The sequence below is a fragment of the Melozone crissalis genome, unplaced genomic scaffold, assembly GCF_028551555.1.
Source record: "Melozone crissalis strain CALT ecotype California unplaced genomic scaffold, PUWL_Pcris_2 ptg000036l_1, whole genome shotgun sequence".
Taxonomy (NCBI): domain Eukaryota; kingdom Metazoa; phylum Chordata; class Aves; order Passeriformes; family Passerellidae; genus Melozone; species Melozone crissalis.
In genome coordinates this window covers 21,477,456-21,500,590 of record NW_026535814.1, presented here as the reverse complement: position 1 = coordinate 21,500,590, position 23,135 = coordinate 21,477,456, and the positions used below count along the sequence as shown (strand labels likewise).

Below are 23,135 nucleotides of genomic sequence, written 5' to 3'. Positions count from 1 at the left end.
CTGGATAATAAACACAGTATGGTGAAGTCATGTAAGAAGTACCAATGAAGCAGCTGCACCTTCCCTGGGTTATATTTGTGTCCTCAGAAATGGCTCAGTATTTCCTGGGCCCGTGCAAGCTGGGAAAGCAGGGGTTTGGAGCAGGAAGGCAGTTGGGCTTGCTGCCTTGGCAGGTGTCCTGTGGTGTATTTTCCTTCGGAGCAGACTGCTCCTGGGCCTGTTCCTCTGGGGCAGGACACACTCCATGGCATTTCCTCCTTGTCGTGGGCTGTGGTGGGTGTTGGCATTGGGATATGGGCTGGAAACGCTGTGTTCCTTGTGGGAAGTGTGCTCCCACACAGACTGGCTCAGCCTGGCTGAAAACCTGCACGCTCAGCTTGCCAGTTGCTTGGGAAGGAGAGGAGGAATGTCAGGATGGACAGTTTATTTAGCCAAGTGTCTGGCAACAAACAGCTCTGCTGTGTGACAGCAGTGCTTTCATTTCTAAGCAGTGATCAGAGATGGCAGGGTTAATACTTGAGGTTATAATCACCATAGGCCCTGCATTTTTTCACGTAGTACCTACTTTACCAAAAGCTTGACATAGAACAGCCAAAGAGTATTGCCAGTAAAAGAGATAAAGATAAGATTCTGGTCACCAAAGGCTTGGCTTTGAAGTTGCTTTGCTCACTGAGGGTAAGAACAGCTTTCTTGTGAGCTTCCTTCATTCCTTTCCGTTCTTCCACTCCTTTGGCAGAGCAAGTTTATTTTGTTGAAGGTTTTATTTTCTGCTGAAAGTGCAGGAAATTCAGACAGCTCTCTTGGAAGCTCCCCAAAGCTAATACAAACAAGATACATATGCTTCTCTTAAACTAACTAAAAATAAAGTAAATAATTTGAAAATATTTAACTATAGATATTCCTCAATAAAGAGAAAGGGAAATCTATGTAATTACAATTGTGGATGCTGATAAATTGTGTTATCAAGGTGAAATTCCTTGTAGCGTGTATTGTCTATTCCTCACAAAGGATTGAGGGGTACCACCCTAAAATCTGGAATAGCTGCATTACAGGCAGAAGTAGTAACTACTGCATGTCCAAAAGCATAATTCATTGAAGTATTCTTTAGTATGTACAAAGCCAGATGAAAAGAAAAAGTAATGTAAAATGAACTGAAACTGTCTGTTCAGCTCTATTTTGTGTGACTGCAGCTTATGGATCTGAAATAATTTACCAAATTTTTCCTGTTGGTTTCTCCCTGGTAGAAAAAAAATCACAGAAGTTGTCTGTTTGGGGTTAATTTTGCATTCTTAGTCCTTTTGATATCTGTTAATTGTGCAGGGTATGTATGGTTTTCTTTTTTTTTCATTGCTGACAAAATTGCCTTTATAGTCATATCTGCGTCATGAAGGAAGTAGTTGTTTATGACTATAATTTTTTATAATTTATGTTCACAAATTGTTGAATCTCACTGAAAATACTACAGATGAAGAGCTATAGTGAGTCATCACGGACAGGGGCTCAGCATGGAGAACAGCCATAATTACAGTTGCCTGCGCAGCCTCCACCCTCACCTTTTCTCTATTCCTACATCTATATGAGGCCTTCAGCCTCAGCTCTGAAGATGATGGGTGGTCCCACAATGTGGATACAGCAACACAGACATGGTGCAGACCTTCCTGACATTCCAGGGCCTGCAGGGGCTCCAGGAGAGCTGCACAGCCCCTGGGGACAAGGCAGGCAGGGACAGCACCCAGGCAATGGCTCCCACTGCCAGAGGGCAGGGACAGATTTTGGCACATTGGGAATTAGGAATTGCTGGCTGGGAGGGTGGGCAGGCCCTGGCCCAGGGTGCCCAGAGCAGCTGTGGCTGCCCCTGGATCCCTGGCAGTGCCCCAGGCCAGGCTGGATGGGGCTGGGAGCAGCCTGGGACAGTGGGAGCTGTCCCGCTGTCCCTGCCCATGGCAGAGAGGGTGGAACAAGATGGCTTTTAAGGTTCCTCCCAACCCAAACCATCCTGGGATTCTCTGAGTTGCAAAGAGAGGCAAGGGGAGCTGATGTCCTTAAGGGGTCACTCAGACCTAGCAGGGAGAGTGGTGAGTCCAAGATGGTTTTCCTTCTGTGAATTGTGGAGTTCCTGGGAAGGAAGCTATTACATCATGTCCAGCTGTTTTAAGTAGCTGCTTCACAGCTTTTGCACACTGTGTGCACTCCTGGCTCTGCCGGAGAGGGACCAGCAGTGTTGGTCAGAATGAGCTAAAGCCACCAAGCTTTGACACAAAGCAGCTTGCACTTTTGAAAATTCAAATGTCAAAGCATTTTATTACTGGCAGCGAGTTCCCGCTCACTAAGAGCCATTCATTGTCATAAGCAGTTAAGTTCAGAAGTGTGTTAGGACATGTTTTTTTGTCAGCTTGCATTTCCATCAAGTATTTCTTTTGCAATTACATGTGACATTTCCACTTTATTTCATCAGGTTTCTTTGAATTAAGACTTCAGCACAATATGTTGTCTTGCTGTTTTCTTTCACCCTATTTACATTGTGCAGTTGTAGCATACTCCCTTACCAATCCCTGCTCAGGTTTTGCTTTTTTTAGGCAGATAAGCTTCTTCCTGCTTATTTTGCTAACTATATAATTAGCAGTTATTTAGCTGGAAGTATAATTTGGCTGGAAAATCGCTGTGATGTGAATGCACAGTGAGAAATGAGGCTTTTTTTAGTACACACAAGTGACCTGGGTGTCTGCACCCATTGTCATATGGTGCATAACTCCATTCACATGGATCTTGCCACAAAGGAAAAGTTGCTCTGTTAGATCTCGAATTTTTTAAAAAGTTTAAAAGTAGACCTCTTTAGGCTTACAATTATTCATTGCTTTGGATTGGGGTTTACTGTATATCCAGGTAAAGGGTAGGAAAACCAGATCATTGCATTTAAGTGAATTTCAGCTTGCTATAAAGAAATATATGATCATATCTATAATATATAGTCTGAAGCTTGTAATTGTCATGTGGACATTATACGAGACTTAAGTTTGTTCACTAATGCTTCTTAGAATCACGGACTAGAATCCCTGAATGGTTTGGGTTGGAAGGGACCTTAGAGCTGATCTTGTTCCTCCCCTGCCATGGGCAGGAACACCTTCCACTATCCCAGGGTCCCCATCCAACCTGGCCTTGGACGCATCCATGGATGGAGCAACCACAGCTGCTCTGAAGACCTGTGCCAGCTGTGACTGAGTGTGCTGCATATCTTCCTGGGTTAGTGATCAAAAATGCAAAATATCATTAAGAAATCTGTCACCATCCATGCTGCACAATACCCTGGGGACCACACTGAAAAAGGGCAGTGCTTGACTTCCAGTCAAAAACTGGGCTAATCAAGGAGCTAATTTCATCATAGAAGAGAAACACATTTCCACCTTTGCTTATTGATGCCATTTCATAGCATTACAAGTCACCAAAATTCTGATTTTTCAACCAGCTATTGATTTCTATATAAATTAACTTTGGAGGGAAGAAAACAGAAAGCTGAATAATTTTGCCTCTGTTTATATTAGACAGTACAACCACGAGGGATGGTTATGCAACACTAAGCTGAATTACACAAGACATGCCTCCCTTTATCTCCTCAGAACTGGTAACATTTAGAGGGTGGAGATTTGCATTCATTCATGATAGAATTTTTAAAATCAGTTTTTTATGGTCATAATAATTAAAATAAATTCAATGTCAAATTGAATTAAAAGGATGAGCACTCAGAGTGTTCCATTGTGGGAACCAGGAGATGGGGCACCATAAATTAAAGAGGTGTTATGTGACATTGAGTTTTTGCATCCTCTGTTGACAGTGATTTGTTTTTTGATGGGTGAATATGTCCGTAAGGAGCTAACTGTGAGCAAATGCCTGGGGTTTCATGGTTAGGCTGCTTGCCTTCTCTTGATATTTAAAAGCCATATACTTTCCAAGTGGTTTTACACATCAGGATGTAAGTATTTAATTCTGTGGAAATGTTTGCCCAGGAGGATACCATGTTAATTATTAACTGTATTGCAGTAAAGAAAACAACAATATTCCAGGATGGTCAGATCCAGGAACATCCAGCTCTGCCTATCATTTGCCTTGGCTTTGAACTTTTGTGTGTTCCTTGATAGTGTTTATCAAACTCAAATTGTTTTTCCCCAGATAATGTTCTCATTCATCGTATTTTCCCCCGCATCCTCTCAGCTTATTTCCATCCTCTTTTTTCTGGCATGATTACTTGTTTTTTCCTTTTACCAAAAAACTACCCAGACGTGTACCTGGGCATGTATGTAAAAGACATGGCTGTCTTTTAGCTGTCACTGGTTGGTTTATCCCTTGTGCATCTAGAACATAACCAAACATCTGTCTTTTTGCTTTAAAAGTTAGAATCTTTGCAAAAAAGCACCACATTTAACTTCTCTCCTGAGAAAGGACATTAAGTGACTACCTAGAATTACCCACAGTAATGCAAAGGCTGTGCCTACATTCCCATCCCCTTTGCAGGCATGATTTCAGTCTCACAGAGTTGGTACTGAGCTTTTAGCTTCCACTTTTCTTTTTAATTATGGTTATAATTATTTCTATGGGAATAAGCAAAAAATAGGTGGGAGAGGACTGATACGCATTGATATTGACAGAGGCATTATCTGAGCCCTGCTTTGTAAAGGAATATTGTAGTAATTTTAAATGTGAGTGCCACACTGAATTTGTCAATTGTAAGCAATAGGAAACTTTTAACTCCTCTTCTTTAAATGTACTGTTCAACAGATTGAAGCATGTCTACATTTCACAAATCAATATTTGACTTTTATTTTCATATGACAGCTAATGCAGTAAAAAAAATGATCTTACAAGGATTTAAGCATCCTCTCTGCTGAGGATGATGTGTTAGTCTGTGCCTTGGCCACGCACATTCAGCATTTCAGCTGTGTTCAGCTGCTCTGAAAGTAATCCACAAGGTGATAAACTGCAACAACAAAATGTTAATATAACTTTATTTATTCCTATCTTGATACTATGTCTGGATGCAGTGGGTCTGTAACTTGATACTGATGATACAGAGCAACAAAACCATATGGCATTTTATCAGCATTTCTCCACTTTCTTATCCAAATGCTGTCCTTGGATTTATGCTTGTTTTTTCCTTTGTTTTGAAAACTTTTAAACCCTTAGGAATGATTCAATCTCTAATTATAGGAGCAGGCAGTTCTGATGATCTATGTGCAATACAGGGATTCAGTGCCGCTTCTCTGTCTTTTATGGACATAGTTAATCTTATAAATTCTTTTTCATGTAGTCAGTTGTGAGTAAAAATCTTCACTATATCTCCTATTTTTCTTCATGGGGGGGTCCCAGATTCTGCCCCTGCAATGTAGTAGCTGAAATACAGATGGTTGATTCTGTCCATTAGCTCTTAAAAATGTTAAATTTAGTTACTGTGTAATAACCGCTGAACCTTTTCATTGTTTGAAGCCTGTCTTTAGCAGAGTCTGCAACCTATTGGAAGACGGTTAGCAATGCTTTCTTTTTCAATTAGCTGTACACCTGGGGTTTAAGCTGAACACACCTTTTATTAAAAAAACATTTAGTTTTTGAAAAGTGGTTGTGTGGTTTGTTACCTTTCTGTAACTGGACAGATCTCACTTGATTTGGAATAATAATATTTCTGTGAAAGTCATCTATTCTGTGTTTTAGGATAGTGTCTTGGTCACTAGCTCACCCTGCTGCATTGGGGGCAGAAGTATGCCAGTGCTCAGAGTTTTTAAAAGTATACCATAACACAGCATATTCTGCAGTAAATCTGATAGGCAAGCACCATTCCCCAGGTGAGTTAGGTCTGGATTTTTCTTCAGATGCCAGCTGAAGCAGTTATTTCTATTTTTGTCTAATATTTTCCATTACATACCCTTGACAACACCTGCCTGGGATGCTGTTTCATAGCACAATAGCTAGGTAACTACAGACAGAGAAACCACCTGCATTTTGAAAGTAAAGATTATTTCTGTCATAGAAGAATGTGATCCCATTGACAGCAATCAGCTTTGTAAGGGTTTCTGCCGTCATTGTTAGCTACACTACAATGCTAATTTAGGTGGCAAAGTCATTAAAAATAGGAGATACTTACATTCAGAAAAAAATCTGCAACCTTCACTATCAGGTATCATTGCTAAAGAAGGAATTTTACTGGAATGCGTGCACAAGATATTCCTCTTCAAACAAGAGCTCCAAAAAACTTCCACTTAAATCTCCCTTGTACATATAGAAGACAAGGGCTGGTGATAACCAGACTGTAGTGTGGGAATAATGATCGGATCTCACTTCTCCATGGTCCTCAGTGTCACAAAAGAAATGGAGCAGCAGGTTAGGGGCATGGTGCTGCCTTCTACAGGGCCATTTAGGAGAGGGATTTGGGACAAGGGATGGAGAGATTGGACAGGAGAGAAAGGCTTTCCACTGCCAGAGGGCAGGTACAGACGCAATATTAGAAAGGAATCCTTGTTGTGAGGGTGGGGGTCCCTGGCACAGGTTTCCAAGTGAAGCTGTGGTGGAACTGGCTGAGCTTTAAAGCTCCTTCCAACCCAAACCATTCTGGGATTCTGTTAGCTACACTTCTAGGAAGAAATGCACCTTGCTTCCCATTGAAATCAGCCAGAGCAAAGTGGTAGCAAAGAATTTTGCTCTTTTTGAATCTAAACAGGATAATGAAAATTCCTGTGTTCTCTTCTGTCTTGGAGAGAGCATACATCTGCTACATGACAATTTCTACAGTGCTGCTTAATAGTAGAAAATAACTGTGTGCAGATTGAATGACAGCCCAAGAAAATGCTCTAAGTACTGCCTTTTTGTGAAGAATTTAAGTGCGTGGTGATAACTGAGAAAGTGAACTTTGTGGGCAGCCAGCAAAAGGAAGTATCGGTGGTTTCATTGTTCATACCCAGCAGAAAAGCGCAAGCTGGTTTAGTATGGTTCTCATTCTTGCCAGACATGTAAAGTCTCACAGTCCAGTTTTTGATGTGATGGAGACAACCTAAATGATACAAACAAGGTAGAAGAGCCCTTTTCTTACCCTATTCCAAGGCAGGACAGACAACTCTGCAGTCAGAATAACTGTATTGGAGATATCCCGATGTGGAGCTCAAGGAGGGAAATCCAGGCAGCTGGCAGGAGTTCACATGCCAGCTTGTTCAGCTTAGGAGGTTTGAGTTGTCAAATGCACTGACAAAATGAAAAGCTCTACAAGTTAATCTTAGTGTGAAGGCTTAGTGCACTACAAAAGGAGATTCCTTTTTTTCATTTGTTGCAAGTGTTCTTCAATGCCAAGAAAATAATTTTAAAAAAGAGTCAAAGAGTAAAAGTCTGGTAACAGTGACAGATGTTGAAGTTGCAGAGTTGCAGTGATGTTTGATACAGTCAGTTTTCTTCTCCTGCCTTTGCTTTTTCACCCACTGTTTTTTATTTCTGTTATTTTTTCTCCCTTTTCCCTATCCCTCCTTCCTGCATAGGGGCTCAACAGAAAATGTAATAAATTAATTATATGCTGAAGTGCTTTTACTTAGAATAGGAAGGGTTGAAAAGACTGTGTTCACTTAACCTTTATGAATCTGACTGATTACAATATGGTAATGCTTTATGTCATGGCTCCTGTTGGGAGAATCAAGCTATGAGGCTGAGTACTAGTATGATGCATTTCAATTAAAATTTTGGTGATTACTGGAGAAAACAGATTCCTTTCCAGACACATGGATGCCAGATTTGCTCACCATAGAAACATTACCAGCTAATAGCTTTATTAGTAATAATTACCTTTGCACTGCCTTTATTACTCAATATTTTACAATGGAAGAGGGCACACTGACCTTCCACTCCTTTCTTAAAGGCACAAGACGTGAATGTGATTGAGGAAGTGATCCGGATGATGCTGGAGATCATCAACTCCTGCCTGACCAACTCCCTCCATCACAACCCCAACCTGGTGTACGCTCTGCTCTACAAGCGCGATCTGTTCGAGCAGTTTCGGACTCACCCTTCCTTCCAGGACATCATGCAAAATATAGACCTGGTGAGTGGTACCTGACTTCAGAGATAGTTACGCTTGGTTATCTGAGCTCTTCTTACTCTTGAGAGGTGGAAAATATTTGTCATTTTTTACCAGTTTGTTTTAAAATGTTGAATTTTTCTTGTCTGTTTTTGGGCCTGCACACGCCTTCTGGGCAGTGTAGAAACACAGGGCGGTTTGGGTTGGAAGGGACCTTAAAGGTCATTTAGTTCCAACCCTCTAATTTCTTTAACAGCCCTATCCCACATCTTTAACTCAGGAGAATCAGAAGGATTTTGAGATGCCTCTGGTAAGGAATTCCCAAACTGTGACACATCTTTCACCCCCCAAAAGGAGAACAATGTCAGCTTCTCTTGACTGCCCCTTGTTAGAAACCTGCCTTTCAGGGGAGCAAAAGCTAATTTTCATTGTCAAACAGTCTTTTTTCTTTTCTCTTACTCCTCTCACCAGCCTATTAATGATTATGGGGAATTAACTTTAAATAACTGAAGAGCAGGCATTCAGCTGTCTTATTCCCTGTCTGTATCTGAATGTGTTGTTTCCACCTGCCAAGTGTTTTCTTCAAAGCAGCCTTCCTCTTGCACAGGGAAACATTTTAGAAGAAAACAGAAGAAAATAGCTGTGGATAAGAAGTGTTACTAGTGTGACTCTGTGGAGCTTGACTTTGGGAAACAATTATTAATTATTTCTGCATCTGAGAGTAGTTTTAAGATTCATATGGAGAGCTTGAGCTTCTGCTAGAAAAATTCAAAGCATTACAAATTTTTCCCTGTCTTCTAGTCAATATTTGCAGAGCTGAGCAATGTTTGAAGCCACATTATGACCACTGGGTGCAAAATACTGGAAGGGAGGGCTGAGCAGGGTACTAAGTCTCTGAATGCAGTGAATAACATATTATTGTGCCTCATAATCTAGAGGTTTTGGTTTGATTTGCTTTTAATTACAGGAGATTGACAGATATCTGATTGCCCATAAAGGAAAATAATTTAAAATGTTAAACTGAATTCCTGCTCTGTACCTATTCCTTCCTCTTCTGTTCTCTCTTCACATTTTCTGGTCATGCAAGAGTTTGGGGAGTGGAGAACTTGAGGCTCAAAACTGTCCAAACTTTCAGCAGCTGCAGACTACAGGCAGCATGATACTGTCTGGATGATTAGAACAAGATGTCTTCAAGTTGTGTGAAGAGGATATGGTGCACTGAAGATAACAGTTGTCTACATTCCTGACTGAGATAGGGACCTTCTCTGGTTACTTGCCCACATCCAGGATAACTGATGGTGGCCAGATCCTTCTGCTTGCAGCCCTGTGCCTCCCACAGACAGCAGCACGTCCTTTCCTTTGTAACAGTTAAATGTAGGTTTTCCTCAACAATTTAAACAATTCCTCCCCAAAACTATTTAATATTGGGTTACAGCATAATGCCAGTTACATTCAGAAACTATTTAAAGCTTTCCAAGGGAGCATGTTGAATTTTTAAATAGCTCCTTTGTTAGAGAAGCAAGGACGTCAAAAAAAGAAATTTTTTAAATTTTTTTTTTTTAAATGTACCTGTCACCATCTGGCAAGTGGTAAGAGCTGTCAGGCTTGTAGATCTGAATAAAAGATGAGATTCATCTGACTCCTTGTCTACCCTGTCACGTCCTGCACTTCATAAACAGTACTGGCAGCACCATACAGAACCAGTCTTTTTCATGTGAGCTACAGCCAGAATGTTCTAACTGGTCTTGCTGTCCCTTGAAACAGTGGCAAATCATATCAGTTTTACTGTACACATTGCAGGGAGCTTGTCTGGGAGCCACGTTGGCAGGATCTGAGAAGAACCAAAATGAGTTTCTGTTTCCAAGAGCTTACCAGGCTTTTCTCTGCAGTGGTGGAGCTGGGGAGCTCCGTCCTCACAGCTGTATGGGACTCCATGGATGTCTGAAATGTAGCTGTGCTCTGAAAGGAGTCAGAAAAAAAAATCTCAAAAGATTTGGCTCAATAAATTTCTAAAGTGTGTGTTGCTGAAAGCTGGGAGGATGTACTCATGGGGAGGATCTCCCTGTTCATGACATGCTCTTATATTCTTATTTCAGCATCCATCCCAGCCTGTTTACAGATAGAATAGTGAGCTGGCCAGGCTTTTCCTGTGATCAGGGCTGGTTATTCAGAAGAGGATGGACCCACCAACTTCCTGTATATTGGGGAGCTGTGTTGGCTTTCAGGCTGTTGTGATCAAAGAAATTTTGTGGCCCAAATTGTGTAGATTGTAGATAGAAATGGTAAATGTTGCGATTTTTGGTAATGCAAGAGTGGTCAAGAAAAATTACCTTTCTGAAGCTCCCCAAATGTGTGTGCAGGGGCTCTGCTGCATCCTGGCTCCCTCTCTTGGTACTTTCTCTGGTCATAAACAGCAAAGTATGTTTGGATTATCTGTACCCATGCTGCAGTGGAACCAGGAGTGCAATTTTTGACAATGGCATGTAGTGACAGAACAAGGGGCAATGGCTTCCCACTGCCAAAGGGCGGGGACAGATGGGATATTGGGAAGGAATTCTTGGCTGGGAGGGTGGGCAGGCTCTGGCACAAGGTGCCCAGAGCAGCTGTGGCTGGCCTGTCCCTGGAAGTGTTCCAGGCCAGGCTGAATGGGGCTTGCAGTCAACTGGTCTAGGAGAAGGTGCACTGGGATTGGACTAGATGGCCTTTGAAGGTTCCTTCCAGCCCACACCATTCTGGAATTCTATGATTCCAACCATCAGATAGCTGTAGAGATTCCCATGAGCAGTAGGTGCCTGTTATGCACTGTGTCACTCTGACATCCCTCTGCTCCAACAAATTCTGCCCACCAGCTGATGAAAGATTCTCTGACTGTAAACTGTAGTCCAGATTTGCATTTCATAGAGAAATACTAACAGACAGTGTGATAATGTTTAATGCGTCAGAAATCAGACGAAAATACAGAGCATGTAAAGTCTGTAATGAGTTTTGGACACTAGAACAGTTGCCAGTTTGCCTTGTCAAGAATCTATAAGATAGATATGACATGTAAAGACTTAAATGCTTATTATTTTTACTCAGTTGGACATAATGTACTCATCAACCAAAAGGAAGCATGGAAGAGGTGAAAAGGCTAAAAATTTGAAGAAGAATTAATTGGACAGTGTACTGGGGATGTAATAATGAGTAGTTGATGGTGCAAATAGAAAAAGGCATCTGCTGCAATTCTGTGTGTGTATACAAGCAAAGAATTAACACAGAGATGTCCTCTAGGCCAAATCACACTGGTGACTGCTTAGCTGGATTACTCTGGGTTTAGAATCTCAGAACCATTTACATTGAAAAGAACTTGCAACACCATTGAGTCCAACCATTCCCCAGCACTGCCCAGGCCGCCACTGTTGCATGTCCCCAAGTGCCACAGCCATACAGCTTTTAAACTCTCCCCAGACTGGGGATTCCACCACTGCCCAGGGCAGCTGTTCCAGAGCTGGACAAGCCTTTCCATGGAGGAATTTTCCTCAATATCCAACCTGAGCCTCCTTTGCTCCAGGCTCAGCCCCTTCCCAGCTCCCTCAGCCTCTCCTGGGGCTCCAGCCCCTTCCCAGCTCCGTTCCCTGCCCTGGACACGCTCCAGCCCCTCGGTGTCTCTCTTGTGCTCAGGGCCCAGAGCTGTCCCCAGCACTGGAGCTGCCTCAGCAGCGCCGGCACAGGGACAGGCCCTGCCCTGGGGCTGGGTCACAGCCTGGCTGGGACAGCCCAGGGCCCATTGTCCACCTGTGGACACCTGTGCTCATGCTCAGCTGGCACCATGAAGGAAATTCCAGGCAGAAATAAGAGTGTAGAAAACAGAACCTCTGAAGGTGCTGATTTGCTAAAGTGATGTGGTATTTTTCAAATAAAATGCTGCTCTGAAGGGAAGTGGAATAATCTCTTTGACATACTTGTGGGTTCACAGGTCATAAGGAAAGACTTTTCCAAGGTTAGGAATAATGAAGCACTGTGGTAGGTTTTCAGGGAACTGAGCATTGGAGACCTCTGGGGTTTGGCACCATGGCACTGGGGCAGAGCACAGACCAGCACAGGCACAGGTAGATGTGGGCATGCCTCTGCAGCCCCACCAGGGCTCAGATCAGAGCAGGAATTGCCCGGATTACCTTCAGTACCGACCTGGCCACATTAGCTCTGGGCTGTTTCTCAGGATTTGGACCATTCACTTTACTCTGGAGATACACATAATATCTGTGAGCTTCATTATTGAGGCAAAAATAGGTGAATGTGTAAGGGTCATCAGTATAGCGGCCACTTTTCATTGAAAACTACTTATTTGCCTCTGTGTTTTTATAAATAATCTAAAAATCACCATTTCCAGTTGATTGGGAACATATGGGAACCATTAATGCTGTACAGAAGAAACTGAAATCAAAATACCTTCTGCTTCCTATTACTTTACCTTTTATTTTAGAAAGCCATTTTAGTAGGAGATAGTGCATCTTGCTCATCTAAAAAGGGATATTCCTCTTCTGAATCGTGAACAAAGAGGAATGCTATGGCTCCTCTTCTGGCCTTGTGCAGAAATATTTCATCTGGGGGCTGTCTATATGCCTCCACTTCAGAGGTGGTCTGTAATTTGGTCAGCCGCTTCAGATATGTCAGGAATTTGGTGGAGACTCTTCACTTATCATTCCTAAAGATGTGTTTGGTTCATGGCCACGGCGAGAACTCCTTGGCTTTCACTGCTCTCATATTTCCTACAAGCGAGGAACTGATACCAGGTGGTGGAACAGGCCTAACTAGGAGCTGCTAGAATTTTGTTTGCAAAATACTCTGATAGACATCAAGAGGTTGGGAGCAATGGCTTAGTGATGCAAAGGATTCAATTGATGCAATTTCCTACAAGGAATTTAATTCTTCAAAGACATTTCCCTACTAGATTTTAAAATCAATCAAGTTGTCTTCATTCTGGCATAGCAACCCCTGTTCTAAGACCTTCAGGACTTAAAAACTAAGGTTTTATGGCTTTCCTTAAAATTTGAAAAGCCTTGATCCTGCTGATTACCAGAGCCTGGCTACATACTCTAAGGTTTTGGTGGGTTTGGGTTGGGGTTTTGTTGGTTGTTGTTTGTTTGCTTTGGGGGGCTCTTTTTGCCTGATTTTTTTTCCTCACTCCTACACTCTAGGAGTGGAGAGCAAAATACCTGGAAAAGCTCATGTGTCCTTGAATATGCTCCTCATTTCAAGGTGGTTCTGAAAAACACAGTACTTCAGGTTTGCTGATTAACCTCCTGTGTTTCTCCTGCTATTGAATCACATGAAGCTGTTTCACCCCTTCTTAAATCAGCAAGGGTTGGCTTTGCCTCTCATTGGCTCCAGCTATGACTACTGGATACCAAATGTAGCTGTGATTTATGTTTCCCTATGGAAGCTACTTAGTTGAAGTGCTAATCCTGTGGTACTCTACAGTGAGAGGTTTGTTTTCTTCTTTTCTTCTTCATTTGGTGTGCCATTAATACACCATATTACTCTCCCAGTGGTGAACGTGGCTGGAAATAAAATTCTCAAAGTGTTTCTTTCAATCACTTTCAAAGGGAAATAAAATTGACAAAAACAGGTACAAAACTTACTCATTTTTTTGCCAAGTGATTTTTTCTTCTGTCTTTCAGAACTGACCTTTGCAGTTGCAGGCAGAGGAGGTAGCAACGTGTTGTACTGTTATTTTTAGCCGCAGGAGAAGGAGAGGAGTTGTCATGTTGATTAGGCAGCAGCACTGCCTGGGCTGCCGCAGGCCTCACAGCACTTCAGCATCTGCTGACAGAATCCAAGTGGAGAAAACATTTTGCCCTTGATAGCTCTGCCGTTGGCCTGCTGTAAAGGGAAGTATTTTGTTACTTCAGCCTTGCAGCCCAATTGAAAACAATAGTTGGGTGAAAATAACAGACACTGTGGTTGTTCTCTCACAATCTCAAAAATAATCTCCAAAACCTAAAATATTGCCTTTAAATGAAAAATGTTTCTGAATCATTCTAATCTTGTAGTACTTTTAATCTCTGGCAGTGCCTTGTAAGTTTACTGTTTAGAAAACAAAAGGAGAAAGTATGAGTTTCTCATGGAAAATTGATCTCTAGGAAGAAGTTCTCACTGCGGGGGTGGTGAGGCCCTGGCACAGGTTTCCCAGAGCAGCTGTGGCTGTCCCTGCGTCCTTGAAAGTGTCCAAGGCCAGGTTGGATGGGGCTTGGAGCATCCTGGGATAGAGGAAGGTGTCCCTGCCCATGGCAGGGATATCCACTGGATGATCTTTAAGGCCCCTTCCCAGCCAAAGCATTCCATGAGTCTATGATTAAAACAAGTTTTGGGAATCACTGTAGAAAACTACATAGTTTTCATATAGAAGTATTAATGGTATTTTAATAGAAACCCTGGCAAGGCCTGAGCTGGAGGTGGCCAAACCAGGTCCCCTGTGCCCATTGTAGCACAGGTCTGGGTACCTTAGGATAGACTAAGGTACAGCCAGGATTATACTCTGCACAGGGCAAGGCTCTCCATGCCTTTTATCTGGACAGGCATCAGATATTCCTGATGAGGGGTTGTCTGATCCTGGATTAGATGTGCCTTTTAATCTCTGCTAATATGGAAGCCAGACTGGAGAGAGAGCTCTTAGAATGGGTTATGTTGCTTAAGGAAGAGGCCTTTCAGTGCTCAGCATGACTAGGAAGAGAGTAATTCACAGCGACTTGTGGAGTTCCTTCTTACTCTTCTTTGCAGTTCTTTCTTAGACCAATTGCCCAAGTAATTAAGAAGAAAATTAATTTTCAGGGTACCAGGAAAACATACTCTCTCAGCCTTGTTTATTTGCCGCAAGATTTGGGGTTTTTCTGTTCATACAGTCATATGCTCAGCTGGTTTTAAAACATGTACTAAAACCTGAAACTCTTTTAATACTATTCACCCAGCTTATTTTTCTGGTTAATTTTACTTTCAATGGGACAAGGAGTGGAAATCTGTAAATTTTCATTTTTATTTTAAATTCACCTCTGTTACTTAAGTGTAGAAGATAATTAAAGCTCTTTCAAGGAAAAAGGCTACTCTTCCTTATTATGATGTTGCGCTTTTATTTTTTTATATCAGACTAGATTAGTAGGAAAAGTGTTAGACCCTCTGCTGTAGATGTGGGAGCTTGGGCATGAGTAACGTAATACTGGATGTTTTTTGGTTTTATTTCTGATCTGGAGCTAATAAGAAAATGCCTTCTTTAGAATTTCCTCTGTATAATTAATCGTTAATTTTTCTTTTTGCTTTTCTGTTTCGTTACTTCATTGGGATACTTGTGGGTACCTCACTGTCTCACTGGGGTATTGTGCTCTCAGGGTCCAAAAGGGAGGTACTTCATTTCTATTTTGTTTGAAGTACTAAGGCAAATAACTGCTAGAGATAAGTACCATTATAAAGTAGGCATTTTTAATTTTAGTCATCAACTACACATCAAAAATAGCCATTCTGAGTTCTCTAAAATGCTGACATAGCCTGAAAATACTGGAAGCTTGTCTTGCTTTTGTTCTTTTGAAATATAACCCGAAGAAGATTAGTACCTTTACCACAAAAACATAAGTCTTTCAAAAACATGTTAAGATTGAAGGGTTTGACTTCCCAAAATAGGAAACGTCAGAATTCAGGGAGTATCTGTGAGCTTCATTCATTTTTTTTACATGTTTGCATTATGATAGTATTTTATCCTTTTGGTTAAAAGCTAAATATTAAGTTCTGCTTTTGTTGTGGTTTAGCAGAACTTGAGCTAACAGGGCAGTGCCACTGGGAAGGATTCTCTGCAGGAGCCTGCCCTTGGCGAGGATGGGTTTCACCAGTGATTACTGACAACAGAGGGGTGTTGAATGCAGGAAGATGTTTTTTTCTTTCAAAGTCTGTGGGCAACTTGCTTGTTCCTCTGTGAGCAGTGTATCCTCCACCAGCAATTTGTCCCAAACTCTGTGCCAAAACCGTGTCAGCCTCACTCTGAGGTCCTCACGCTCTTTGCACAAGCTCTTTCTTGCTGTTTTACTCTGTAGTTTCTGGTTCCTCCCTCCAGCTCCTTTGCTTATGAACTCAGCACATCTTCCTACTCCCTTTTTCTAAGGATCAGAGATCACAGTGCTCCACCAGGTCCTTATCTCTAAGAATGTAAAAGCCTACCTGCAGCATCTGCCAGAGGCAGTGAAATTCTCCCTTTCTGCTCAAGTATGGAGATAATCGTAGGGACAGCACAGAAGATTAAACCTGAATTTTCTCTTGACTGGTTTGTGTACTTCTGTTGTTAGAAACAAAATAAAACAGAGAGAAAAAACAAACCAAACACCACAATCCCATGACAACCCCAAAAAGCAACTTCCAGCAACTTTAGTCTGCCTCTGTCTCATTCACTTGGTGCAAGAGTTTCTCGAGATCCCAGCAAATCTTCCAGCTCAAAACAAGGGCCGGGCTTTCTGTGGGGGAAGTCACAAACAGGAACAACAAATTTGAATCTCACAGTAATCAAGCCATCAGCTGTCTTTGTTTTATGAACAGCAGCTGAGCTGGGAGGCATAATTAGGGTAATGGTTTCTGGCTCCAGCTGTGTCTCACTACAGAACAAAGAGAGCTCAGCAGAGATTTTGTAGTATAATACACTTTTCCCCACTTCTGCTTGGGAGAATTATCGAAGATTACTCGATGGACTGGGACTGTGACTCAGATACAAGTGAACATCAGTATTTTTCCACAGAGGGTGTTGAAAGCTCACAGGATTTTGCAGAACCTGCCATCAGCATTGTGCTTGCCTCCAGCCCAGGGGTAGCCAGGTGCTCTGGTGTAGACAGGCTTTACCAAGTACCTCTTGGTATTTTTATAATTCTTCCAGAGGAGTCTAAGTAGGTGTTGAAATTTTTCCCCAGACCTTTTTTGTGTTTTGAGTCCTGGGTCCCTTGTGTGACTAAGGAGTTTCCCTGGGATAAGGTATGGGGTTTGCAAAGTATATCCTTTTTGGATGAAAGGAGCTATAGAAATGGAAGTTTTCTGATGTCCCACATGGATAACTGCCAGTGGGATGTCTGCTTCTGCTGTGACCCACTGAGCTTGGAGAGGGATAAAAGTTAAAGCCTGACCTGACTAAGTTCTAGCTAACAAGGACCAGCTGGGTCACAGAAAAGGAGGTGGGAAGGGAAATATGGGGAAAATGAGCTTGGCTTTACCAGGGGGATGTCCGGAAGATGACAGGGAATTTGCAGGATTCCTTAGGCCTAAATCCAGGATGTGGAAGGTATGTGTGGCACTTGGGGTGGATACTGGGTGGAAGAGGAGCTTGGTGGACTCCTTCTCATTATCCACTTGCTGTGGCTTTGAGTGCTACACAGTTCCCACGAAATGTAGTCTCTCATATTGAGATACTTAACAGTTGTGTTAAAGCCTTTTGTCTAGAAGTCAGTGTAACAATAATGGTTTTACTTTATTACCTTACAGCGTAGGTCAAATCATAGAAAGACTGGAAGAACTCAAAAGCCTGATGGGCAGAATGGACAGAAAGAAATATAGGCATATGTCAGTGCACAGTACTTGAAAATGTAAATTTATTAATTCAGCTGTGTGTGTTATATTGTAAAATCATCTGTCTGTTGAAAATGACTGCAAGAGGAAGCTGAGGGTTGTGCTAATTTGTCATTAACAAAGTCTCCCTGGCTGTGACACAGGCAATAATGTGATTATTCTTTAAGAAGTGCAGCGCTGCCAAAAAAGAAGATGACAGCTTTGTGTACAAATTGATCCAAAGATCTCTTCTGTTTATTTATGTGCTGTGATGTTTCATTCTAGGTGATCAGCTTTTTCAGCTCCCGATTAGAGCAAGCTGGAGCTGAGCTGTCAGTGGAGCGAGTTCTGGAAATCATCAAGCAAGGAGCTGTTGCTTTGCCCAAAGACAGGCTAAGAGTAAGTGCTCAAGACCTCATCACTTAAAGTATACTGTTCCTATCAATTACATATATATGCCCTTTATATCTGTAACTCCAAAAAATCATCTCTCCTCTCAGTAGTGACTGATAAGTGGTTACACTGTCGATTGCCATATGTGTATGTTTTCATTTAAATTCCTAATTTCTGCTAAGTGTTTGGGTGAGTTTTTGTGATTAGTTATTAAATTGAAGTGTGTGGAGGAATTAAAATTTGCTGAAGCTAAGGTTTTCTTCAACGTATCCTGAAGATGCAGGCTCCTCTCTCCTTCTATTGTTTAGTTATGCTGTAACCAAACACTGGTAATTCTCTCTTTTGATTAATTTCTTTTTCTATCTCTAGTGTTATTTTTCTGTTTCTAGTGTTCTCATGCACCTTTGTCATGTACTATGTTAAATGCTATAGAGATAAATTTGGAGGGCTTTAGTTAAGAATTACCCAACCTAGGGAAAAACAGTTCAGGACCTGTAAGTCTGGTCAACATGATGATGAGCTTTCTGTATAATCCTGAGCAGTCCCCTCCATTCCTTTCTGAGAACCTCTCAAATCTCTTGAGGGATTTACCAACTTGACAGGTTTTGTGAGGCTAAAATCCATTAATGGCTGTGTGATGTTTAAATACTGCAATAAAGAAATCTGTGTAAGTGGGTAAGTAAGCAAATGGGAGCTGTGTGTGTTTTTTAAACACGATGAATCTTGTTTCTCTTTTATGCCAAGTGTATTTTAAATACTGTCTGTTTTCTGCAGAACTATTTTTGTTGCTGCTCTGTGATAAGAGAGTGAGAGCACTATTTCTTTTGCGGTAACTTTAGTAAGATATCCTCTGATAAGGCACACTGAGTCTGTACAGCCAGTGGCAACGGCTGGTAATTTATTTATATGCTGGTAATTTTAAAACACCCAGTGGGAATTTTCTGGCTGGCTGCGTATACTAATGTCTTTCCTGCAGTTCCCTGTGTCCCTGAGATGGCACATCTTCAGTCACTCAGGCTGAATTCCTTCAGGAGAGGTCGGTCTAGAGTCCGAGTCCTGAGCCACAGTACAGGAATAGCCTGAGTAACACCAGAGCAGTTGTTGGGTCCAAATTCAGCCCTTCAGGTTGTCCTTTCTGTGTGGTGATGCTGTGAATGCAGAGGAACACTGGAATTTCGGCGGTTTCTATGACAACTTGTTCTGATGTGCAGATAATTAAAAGCTCTTATGTTGAGGCTACACCCTTCTTGACACAAAGCCATCACCAAATCAACTCACTGCTTAGGAAAAAATGAAGGTTTTCTCAGTTGCTGAGTGTGCCACATTGACTGATATGTCAGGCCACAATTTACAGAAATGCTGTTTCTGGAGTGAAATACCATCAAGTTTCAATTTTCTGCACTGACGATATACAGTATTCAAAATTATATGTTTATATTGCCACTTAAAGTTACAAAGCAGCAGTTTTTGGTGTGTGCCAAGCTCTGTAAGTCCTCACCAAACAGTCAAGTACTTCTAGTTTTAAGGATGCTTAGTGTTGCTTGAAGGACTTCCCTTTCCTCTGGAGCACTTGAGTTTTGGGACAGACTTACAAAGGGAAGCCAGACTGGCACATGAGTCTTCTATACTGACCATTTACACCTACTGAGTTTTGTCTTTTTGTTTTTCTTTGGTTTCCTTTTTTTTTTTCTTTCTTTTTTCCCATTTTTCCCCTTTTTTGTTTTTTCTTTTTCTTTTCTGTCTTTTTTAATGCTTTTGCTGAGCAGCAGTTTAGGCAGAGCAGGTTACTTTTCCATGTAGAAAAGGTGACATTGATCTTGGGATGGGATGTTTGTATGTATGTATTGTCATGCATCAATTTGTACATGCAAATAACATCCTTCCTTTGCAGAGGTAGTGATGAGGAGCAGCACATGTTTCCCTCCTATAGGAGAGGCCTTGTGAGTCTTTGTGCCTTCTGTCCATGTGCCTCTCTCCTGGGAGTCTCCCTGTTCCTCAAGTCTTCCCACTTAAGTCTGAGGTTTTCAGGGGAAGCTATTCTAAAGCTCAACAAACTCCTATTAAGATCAGACTGAAGATATAGTTACACAATAGCTCTGGCAACTCAGAGGCACTTCAGCAGCTAAGTGAAGGAGAAAGCTTTAATCCTTAGGTCTTTAATGACACTCTCTGGGCAAGTCTGGATGGGTGGGAGCTGCCCTACCTACTCTGGCTTTGATGGCACCTTTCAGGAAGTTGTGCAGAGCCACAAGGGCCCCCCTGAGCCTCCTTTGCTCCAGGCTCAGCCCCTGCCCAGCTCCCTCAGCCTCTCCTGGGGCTCCAGCCCCTTCCCAGCTCCGTTCCCTGCCCTGGACACGCTCCAGCCCCTCGGTGTCTCTCTTGTGCTGAGGGCCCAGAGCTGTCCCCAGCCGGTTTGGACAATGTCTGGAGGAATTAGGAATCTGTTGCATCTATGTTGACACAACCTACACGTAGTTCCAATGTGCAAAGCTGTGGAGTTCAATCCCAAGAATATATCTATATGTGTGTGTCAGCTTTGCAGTTAATTGCTAACTAATTTTCAGGCCATCCTTGCCTTTTGCCACTGCATACAGAAGTGCTGTAAAGTACAAGAGACCCTGCAGAGATATTATTCCTGCCTCCTAGAAATAACCATCTTCAGCTGAAGCGCTCTGGGGGAGGCAGTTGAAACATGGATGTGATTTGGAAAATGAGGGCTGAGGCAGAGCTTTTACTCAGTCACTTCCCTGCAGCTCAGACAATGATGGTTTTTTCTCCTGTGTACCTAATGTATGCACGGATGTTTTCAAGTGAATGTTTCCAAGTTGCTTATCTTGGCCTTTGTCGAGGAAGTGAGCATTCAAGAGGTGCTACATGTATTCAGGTTCTGGGTCTGTTGCTGAGCCCATAGTTCAAACATGAATCAACGTCAACTAAAAATAACAGCACTTAGAGCCACGATCCTCATCTGCATAATGGAGCTTATCAGTTTGGGAGCACACCCTGGTGCTCCTGCTCCCTTCCACTGTGGGAAGCAACATGGGATGCAAAGTGAGCATGGGTGGTAGCAGTAGGTCATGGATAAATATATATATATGTGTGTGTGTGTGTGTGTGTGTCTGTGTTAGGAAAGATATCCTGCATTTTCTTAGCAAATAATTATTGGGAAATGGGAGATCTAACTCAGATTTTCCTTCTAGTCCTGGAGCAGTCTGACTGGAGGCAAACAATATAATTAACATTATTTTAAGCATATGCTTTTAGCTGTGTACTGTGGAAGGCCAAGAAAGTCCAAGCTGAGCAATTAGCCTTTTAGAAGACTTCTGCACAAACAGAAAGATAAAGGGCAGGTGCTGAAATCAAGAGCTGGTTATTTCTCCCTCAGTCTGTGGGAGGAGATAAATGGAGTTAATATGCCCGGGATGGAGGCAGAAGCCATGGCGTGGAGATAGAGCTGTCTCCTTCGCAGACGTGCAGCCCACAATCCAGGCTCCCTGCTATATTGCAGGAGCTTATTAAAGGCAATTTAGAGATCATAGTGATAGGTGAAAATTAGCCTCATTCTTTCTTTCTCTTTATTTTTTTGAAAGTTCTCAGGCTGCCTTCCTTCCCTTTGGTGACCTATCTGTACTTTCAGGATTAGGAGAGTGAGAGAAGCAGGACCGTGTCTGGAGCCTGTGACTTATCTCAGGATTTTGAGGGGAGTTAGCCAGCAGATAACAACAACAACTCTTCTGCAATAAGTGGGAAAACTTGTTTCAAATCCCAGCTAGTGACTGGAAGCTGACATTTGGTTTTATGGAATGATCACACTTGGGAGGCCATGTTTAATGCTTTATAAAAGAAAAATTCCCATTACCTAAGCCACTTAAGATGGAGATTTGTTTTTCATGAGCATTTTCTGATCTGCTTGTGTTTTTCCCCCACTCCTTTTCTCCCCATGTCAATGAGTATTTTGTCATCAGTGTGCACTTTGTCAGATGTTCTTTGTGTGCTATGCAGACATGCCATTATGCCATCAACTCTCACAATTTTGATATGGTACAGAATTTAATATTTATTGAAGTGCATTTGAGTTCGATGGGCATTAAAATTTCACAGAATATGTAAAAGGAGCAGAGGTAAAAGCCTTCAGTCTCTTGACAGAACAAGTTTCACTTTAGGTGTTAAAAGCACTTCTCATAGGTTTCCTCTTCTATTAACAATGTACTTCGAACTCCATCAGCTTCCATTTGTTTCACTGAAAAAAGCTGCTAATCACTGAGGCACCAGAGCACAGGGGAAGAGTAAATTGTCATCATGGTGATGGCAGATACTGCCTGGGAGGTGGACCAGAGCAGCTTTATATCTCTGGCACATCACCCTGGGAAAGCAGCACCAGAAATTTAGCTACAAAAAATTATCGTAAAAAAGAGATGGTTGTTGAATGAAGTGGCAGTGAATTCAATAAGGGATGTCAAGCACAGGTGCTTTGGTAGAATCACTGATTCATTTAGGTTGGAAAAGCCTTCCAAGACCACCAAGTCCCATCGTTTCCCCAGCATTGCCCAGGTAACCACTAACCTATGTCCCCTAGGGCCACATCCACATGGCTTTTAAAGCCCTGCAGGGATGGGGACTGCAACACTGCCCTTGGCAACAAGGGATTGGCAGAGCTTTATGTAAAGAAATTTTCCCTGCTGTCCACCCTGAGCCTGCCCTGGCCCAGCCTGAGGCCGTTCCCTCTGCTCCTGTCCCTGTTCCCTGGAGCACAGCCCGACCCCCCCGGCTGTGCCCTCCTGTCAGGAGCTGTGCAGAGCCACAAGGGCCCCCCTGAGCCTCCTTTGCTCCAGGCTCAGCCCCTGCCCAGCTCCCTCAGCTGCTCCCCATCGGACTTGCGCTCATGGCAAATCAGAAATCAGGAATGGCCATAAAAGAAAGTGCGTGTGAAGTCTCCAAAACCAAAGGAACCTAAATGATTTCTTGGCTTGGGTACTGAGCTCTCTTTGGAAGAATTTTCCTGCTTCTGCAGATGTTCCTCCCAGAGAGGAGACATCATCTATTGATCAGTCAGTGGTGCCATCACACCTGCAGAGGGACAGGACATGGGCAGCCCTGCACAGCACCCCAGGTGGCAAAGGAAAATGGAAGTGTTCCATATATATGTACCTCGTTGATC

The 23,135-nt window shown here is 42.4% G+C and overlaps 1 protein-coding gene across 3 annotated transcripts in view; it reads left to right on the top strand.

The window, feature by feature from the left end:
- DYM (dymeclin) overlaps window positions 1-23,135 on the top strand; it is a 209,594-nt gene that overhangs the window by 157,682 nt on the left and 28,777 nt on the right. For all 3 annotated transcript variants that reach the window (XM_054283294.1, XM_054283293.1, XM_054283296.1), the window contains 2 exons: window positions 7,880-8,062; window positions 17,870-17,983. In XM_054283294.1, coding sequence (XP_054139269.1) covers window positions 7,880-8,062; window positions 17,870-17,983 — 297 coding nt within the window. The remainder of the gene's footprint in view (window positions 1-7,879; window positions 8,063-17,869; window positions 17,984-23,135) is intronic.